Below are 6,616 nucleotides of genomic sequence, written 5' to 3'. Positions count from 1 at the left end.
TACGGAAATAAAGGACAGAATATGCAATGCACCTACGCCAAACACATGGCTACGAACACACACACACACACACAGGCTGATGGATGCCTGAACAGACGCTGCGTTTGCTCACTAAAGGAATACTCTGTTGCTTTAAGAAACATGCAGCATTTATTGTTGGTGTTGTTCCAGACTTTAAACCTCAAATAAAAACTATTTAATACCTCTAATGTGAAACATTACTCTTCCTCGAGCGGAGTCACTGGAGTCATGACGTACATTTTTTAAATAGTAGTACAGGTTTGATCGGTGGTGTGTTTAAGGACCCTTCATGTTGCGTTCAGGGACTTCATCCCACAGCAGAAATGTCACCTGTGATGGTTTTAGTGAGTCTGAGATAAAAAAGAGAAATCTGGCTCGTATTCCAATTACAGGTCGGCTGAGTGTTTATTCTGTTGACATGTTTATGCATCACACGTGGTATAATGAGGTGTGTGTGTGTGTGTGTGTGTGTGTGTGTGTGTGTGTGTGTGTGTGTCTATAAACCTGTAGCCATCTAAAATCTCATATCAACTTCCTTCATATTTCATGTCGTCATGTTCAGGCTTCCGTAATACAAACATGAATGTGTCCCGTATTATACGTGCACTTTTATAAACGGACATAAAACATGTACCACACACACACACACACACACACTGCATATTTACATATACAGTGGCTTCACTTTACATTCTGTCACTTGTTACACACTATATCGGGTTATAGATGTCATTTTAAATACAGCGCCACAGCAAAAGGACTGAACATTTATTGTGCATATTTATTTATAGTATTTTTCATATTTTAATAGTATTTTTCTTCTGTTTATCTATATTTATGTTTCTTACACATATGTTTTGTAGTGTTTCATTTTTGTAATTCATTTTTTGTATTTATATTTTTCTTGTATTCTGTGTGTTTCTTGTATATTTATCGTGTTTCTTTCATGTTTCACAGTATTTTTCTTCTGTTTCTTGACTTATGCAATATTTACCTTAATTTTACTTTTACTCTACTTGGCAATAAATCCAATTCTGATGATGTAAATGAGATATTTCCATTTTAGATTTTTAAACATTTACAAAAAAACACGTTTTTACTTTTGTCATTTGGGGTTATAGAGTGTTGATTGATAAGAAAAATTAAATCTACAAAACTACAAAGGGTGTGTGTGTGTGTGTGTGTGTGTGTGTGTGTGTGTGTGTGTGTGTGACGTTTCTGGGGGCGGGGCTTGTTTAATCATCCGTGTCAGTATTTTGACCGAGATTTTTATAATTTGTATTATTTATTTATTTAGTTATATAACTTCCTCTCCTCTTTCTCGGTGTCTCTTATTTTTCCACATCAAACTGTTTCTTTGTGTTGTGAGTGAATCAAAGTCTGCCCTTGAGCAAGGCAGCTGACATTAGCAGGAGAACTCCGCTGATGTGTTGTTATGCAGTACTCTGTGTAGTACTACTCACATTAAACACAAAATACATCTTTGTTAAGAAGCTAAAGGTCTGCTTTCAGTTTGAGGCTAAAACACAGAAGAAGAAAAGTTGTCAACAACAACACAAAGACACAATGAGGAATAACAGGAAGCTCATTAGAAACAGAGAGCGGATATGAAAGTGTCTGTTGGTAATTTGATGTTTCAGCCTGAAGCTGAAGGAGGAGCAGAGAGCTTGAGAGACTCTGCTGAACTCCACTTAGTCCTCAACTCCACTTTAAGACCAGACTAAAGTCAGGAAACGTCTCCCAAGACCTCAGATCAGAGGCGTGAGCTCACTTTAGGGTGTGAGAGGGAGAGGAATGAGGAGGCAAACAAGGAAAGAGGAAGTAGGCCAGGAGAGAGGAGCTAGAACAGCGAAGGAGAGGTAGAGGAGGGACGAAAAGTTTAAAAGAAGGTTGAGAAGGAACAGAGGAGGAAAGAAAGAGGGAGGGAAGGAAAGGAGGAGGTAGCCGAGGAAAGAAAGAGGGAGGGAAGGAAAGGAGGAGGTAGCCGAGGAAAGAAAGAGGGAGGGAAGGAAAGGAGGAGGTAGCCGAGGGAAGGAAAGGAGGAGGTAGCCGAGGAAAGAAGGAGGGAGGGAAGGAAAGGAAAGGAGGGAATATAGAAAGGAAGTAGAGGACAGGAGAGGAAAGGAGGTAAGGAAGCCCACTTTGACTGTGGATCTCCTGTTACAGAGACCAGGTCCTGACACGTAAAGACTCAAATAAGAGAGAGAGTGTACGTGACCGAGAGCCTCAGCAGAATGGAACCAGCCTGTGTGTGTGTGTGTGTGTGTGTGTGTGTGTGTGTGTGTGTGTGTGAGAGAGAGAGAGAGAATGAGTGGATGACAGCTTTTGATAAGGATGGAAAACAGAGCTGGATTTTCCTTTGATGTGGACACACACACACACACACGTTTACGTACACACACACACACTTCAGAAATCAGATTTGGGAGCTGTGAAGAATAAATGCATGAAGGGTTGAAAAACGAGGCCTGTCTAATCATTCAATTAGGGTCCGAGGCAGATGGTCTGGACACACACACATACACACAAACACACTTACACACACACACACACTTACACACATCTACACACACCTACACACACACACACACACACCTGTTACACTCTCAAACTCTGTGTAATCCTGTAGTCAATGTCTCTCTCAGTGTAACTCTAAACTCGTGTTGATGAGACACTATTGTCGGCCTGCACTTCATTACCTCGACATCCCATAATCATCAGACTGTATACGCACATACAGCTTCGTCTTAGCAGCCACTCCCCAGGGTCCTAAAGGGTCAGAAGCACTTGATTTATAATCTGTTACTTTTAAATATTTCCACATAAAATAGATGATGGAAACAAAGTATTTTGCAGGATATATTTTTAATGTCTGGAGTTGTTGATGAATCGGAAAAGATCGTGAAATATTTAGTTATGTTTAGGAAAAGATCATGACATAATTAATTTGGGTTTAGGAAAAGATCGTGAAATACTTAGTTAGGTTCAGGAAAAGATCGTGAAATATTTAGTTAGGTTTAGGAAAAGATCGTTAAAATACTTAGTTAGGTTTAGGAAAAGATCGTGAAATATTTAGTTAGGTTTAGGAAAAGATCGTTAAAATACTTAGGTTTAGGAAAAGATCGTGAAATATTTAGTTAGGTTTAGGAAAAGATCGTTAAAATACTTAGTTAGGTTTAGGAAAAGATCGTGAAATATAGGTTTAGGAAAAGATCTTGAAATATTTTAAATACAGATTTATCTGTGTTTATTATCTACAACCAACCATTTACGTAAGTTACAACGAGCATTTGGCTGAAAGTCACCAGTTAACACGGTCACTCGTTAAACTGAAACACCTGTTTGCTCTGAAACGGTCGTGATCTTAAGTCTGTAGAACTTGAGTCAAGTCTGACAACCGAACATTGAAACAGCAGTTTGAATTCAATGTTTAAAGCTTGCTAACACACACATGCATGTTCACGATGAATGGAGTTCTGTAGCAATGCTGGTGAAAGGCACTCTGGGTAATGTAGGAAACCACTCACTGAGGTAGAGGAAGGAAACTGAAGCTTGAGGGAAATTCGTTTGACTGAAATATTATAATATTTTAACTGTTGCTGAATTAAGGATGTTAAAGGGTTGTTTGTCATCATTATTGATTATTGGTTTCCATATTGATTGTTCCAGCTGGTAAACTGGGCCAGTCAGCAGCAGGATCAGGATGAGAAGATGGCTGGCTGTGTGTTTCCAATGGGACCAGAGAGCTTTCAGCGCTTCACGCCGGACTCCCTGGCGGCCATCGAGCAGCGCATCGCCCAGGAGAGGGCCCGACGCAGCAAACACTACCAGGAGGTGTACACACACGCACACACACACACACGCGCGCGCACACACACACACACACACACACACACACACACACACACACCTGACAATCACAACTTATAAGCATTGTTAATATTAAGATAAGCCAGAAGGAATTAAATATTTGAGGTTAAAAGCTGAATAAAATGTAGATAAGTAAGGAAGCTTCAGCAGGCAGACATGTGAGATATGAATTATAAAAACAATTCTATGAAACATATGTACAAGAAACATCAATATAGAATAGAAGAAAATTAAAATTAAAATGATGTACAATAGGTATTCAGTCCTTTTGCTCTGGCACTTTATTTAAAATGACATCTATAACCCAATAAAGTGTGTAAAAAGTGAAGCCACTTTATATGCAAATATGCAACGTGTGTGTGTTTGTGTGTGTATGTGTGTGTGTGCGTGTGTGTGTTAGGACCTGGGCGACGTGGTGCTCCCCCGGCGCCGGCCCGACCTGGAGGCAGGAAAACAGCTGCCGCGCATCTTCGCCGACATCCCGTCTCATCTGGTGGGTGTTCCCCTGGAGGACATCGACCAGTACTACTTCAAAGACAAGAGGGTAGGTGACCCACAGAGAGAGTGTGTGTGTGTGTGTGTGTGTGTGTGTGTGTGTGTGTGTGTGTGTGAAGGTGTTACCCCGTCTCCCCTTGTTGGAGAATCCCTGGAAGATAAATGGACTCTTTGGTAGCCTACTTCTCTGAAGACCAGAGGGGGAGGTGACCGAGCGAGTTTGTCTCGTCGTCCACAGTTTTAAACTCTCAGGGGCGAATTCACAAAAGCTTTGTGCAGCTTTTGCAGCCGCTAAACCAGCAAAAATAAGACAGAGGAGACGTGATTCAAGCTGGAATTGACCAAACTAGAAGGCATGGAGATAACAAACACTATGTAAAATAAAATAACTGGAGCAACAGAACGTAAACAAACCAAGACGCAACAAGTTTCAGTTCCTGTCTTCTCTCTGTCGCGACGTGTCTCTTGAGGGATTACTTCCCCCTTTCCATTCCTGCTCTCTCTCTCTTTAGCTCAGGTGCGTTTCCTCCGGGTTCAAACCAGAAATGCTCTGCAGGAACAAACAAAACACGCTCAGCACCTCCGAGCCTGTGTTCATGTTGTGTTACACTAATTAAACAATTTAGCTTTAACTTTCTCCTTCTTTCTAGATGCTAATCCGACCGTAGATTCAGCCTGAAATGCTGTTTCCTCGGTCTTGGTGTGAGGTCATCAGGGGACGGTGGCAGCGTCTTTGTTTTTTTTTTGCTTTCGGGTTATTTGTGCATTCAGCCAGCTGGTCCTCCATCAGCTCATCCTCCAGTGCTCCAAACTTACAGAGGATAGCCAAGCCCCTCAAGTCAGCCACGTAACGGTGGACCGACTCAGCTGGAGTAAGAACAATCCGCTGAAGCGTGACACTCGTTATCATCTGACCGGCTCTGATCAGACCAAGGGCGGCTTTTTGTAATTGTCTTTTAAGCACCTGAACACCTCCAGGTGAAGAAAAAACAATCAGAACATCACATGTACATGTTGTTTGTCTGTTTCTTTTTATTTTCTACTCTGGAGGCAGCTATGATGATAATGTGACATGTGTCACATCATGTGTGCAGCATTTGAGTCCAAGACAAACATCCCTAATCTTACCGTATTGAATCTTAGCGCATCGTATCCCATCCCATCCTTTAGAATCGAATCGTATTGAGTTTTATAATTTTGTTGTGTATCGTATCCTATTGTATTGTATTGTATCAAGTCTTATCATTTCGTATCTTATTGTGTGGTATCGTGTCCTGTCCTATCCCGTCGTGTCCTATTGCATCTTATCGTAATATTTCGTATCATAAGAGCCCCTAATTAATTAAACCCAATCATCTCTGCTTACTCCGTCTCTTTGATGAACGTGTTGTTCTGTCTCTCTTGCAGACCTTCATAGTCCTGAACAAAGGGAAGGCCATCTTCCGCTTCACTGCCACGTCAGCTCTCTACATCTTCAGCCCTTTCAACCCCATCCGCAGAATCGCCATCAAGATCCTGGTCCACTCATATCCTTACACTACTGCTGCTACTGTATGTACTCCTGCATGACGTCTTATGATGTGCTGCTGACTGCGGGGAAATATCTGTGGGGAGGTCAGGGGTCAGATACAGAGCAGCAGCCCTTCAGCCTGGGGGAAAGTAGTGTATGTTGAAGTGTGTGTGTGTGTGTGTGGGAGCAGCCGGGCCGCCCTGACGGCAGTGTGGGTGATAATATAAACAAATGAATGCAGGCTGCGGGCTTCTGAAGCTCCACTGCTTCATGTTGTTTAGTAGGTGTGACTGCAGCAGGCCTGACGCACATATTGTGATGCATGTGAGAGTGCGTTTGTGTTATTGTACACTAGTATATGTACCGTGTGTATGTGTGTTGGATGTGTCCTGGCAGCATTAACAGTGGTATTGATAGTGCAGCATGTTAAGAGATGCTAACAATTTAAAGGTTTGGAGGCTCTGGGCTGACAGGTTAGCATACACAATGTTGAGGGATGGGCTTTATGCTAACTGTTTAGCTTAGACAATGAGTTAAGTGGTGGCCTTCATGCTAACTGTTTAGCTTACACAATGTTGAGTGATGAGCTTTATGCTAACTGTTTAGCTTAGACAATGAGTTAAGTATTGGCCTTCATGCTAACTGTTTAGCTTACACAATGTTGAGGGATGGGCTTCATGCTAACTGTTTAGCTTACACAATGTTGAGTGATGGGCTTTA

The 6,616-nt window shown here is 41.9% G+C and overlaps 1 protein-coding gene across 1 annotated transcript in view; it reads left to right on the top strand.

Moving 5' to 3' along the window:
- The window catches only part of LOC116400571 (sodium channel protein type 2 subunit alpha-like), a 33,331-nt gene extending 27,343 nt beyond the window's left edge, over positions 1-5,988 (top strand). Inside the window, exons 2-4 of the mRNA XM_031878479.1 lie at positions 3,691-3,855; positions 4,292-4,435; positions 5,794-5,988. Coding sequence (XP_031734339.1) covers positions 3,733-3,855; positions 4,292-4,435; positions 5,794-5,955 — 429 coding nt within the window. The 5' untranslated portion in view covers positions 3,691-3,732 and the 3' untranslated portion in view covers positions 5,956-5,988. The remainder of the gene's footprint in view (positions 1-3,690; positions 3,856-4,291; positions 4,436-5,793) is intronic.
- Positions 5,989-6,616: the final 628 nt, after the last annotated feature.

Source organism: Anarrhichthys ocellatus, unplaced genomic scaffold (genome assembly GCF_004355925.1).
Source record: "Anarrhichthys ocellatus isolate YVR2014 unplaced genomic scaffold, GSC_Weel_1.0 scaffold182, whole genome shotgun sequence".
Taxonomy (NCBI): Eukaryota; Metazoa; Chordata; class Actinopteri; order Perciformes; family Anarhichadidae; genus Anarrhichthys; species Anarrhichthys ocellatus.
This window is presented reverse-complemented; position numbering and strand designations above follow the sequence as displayed.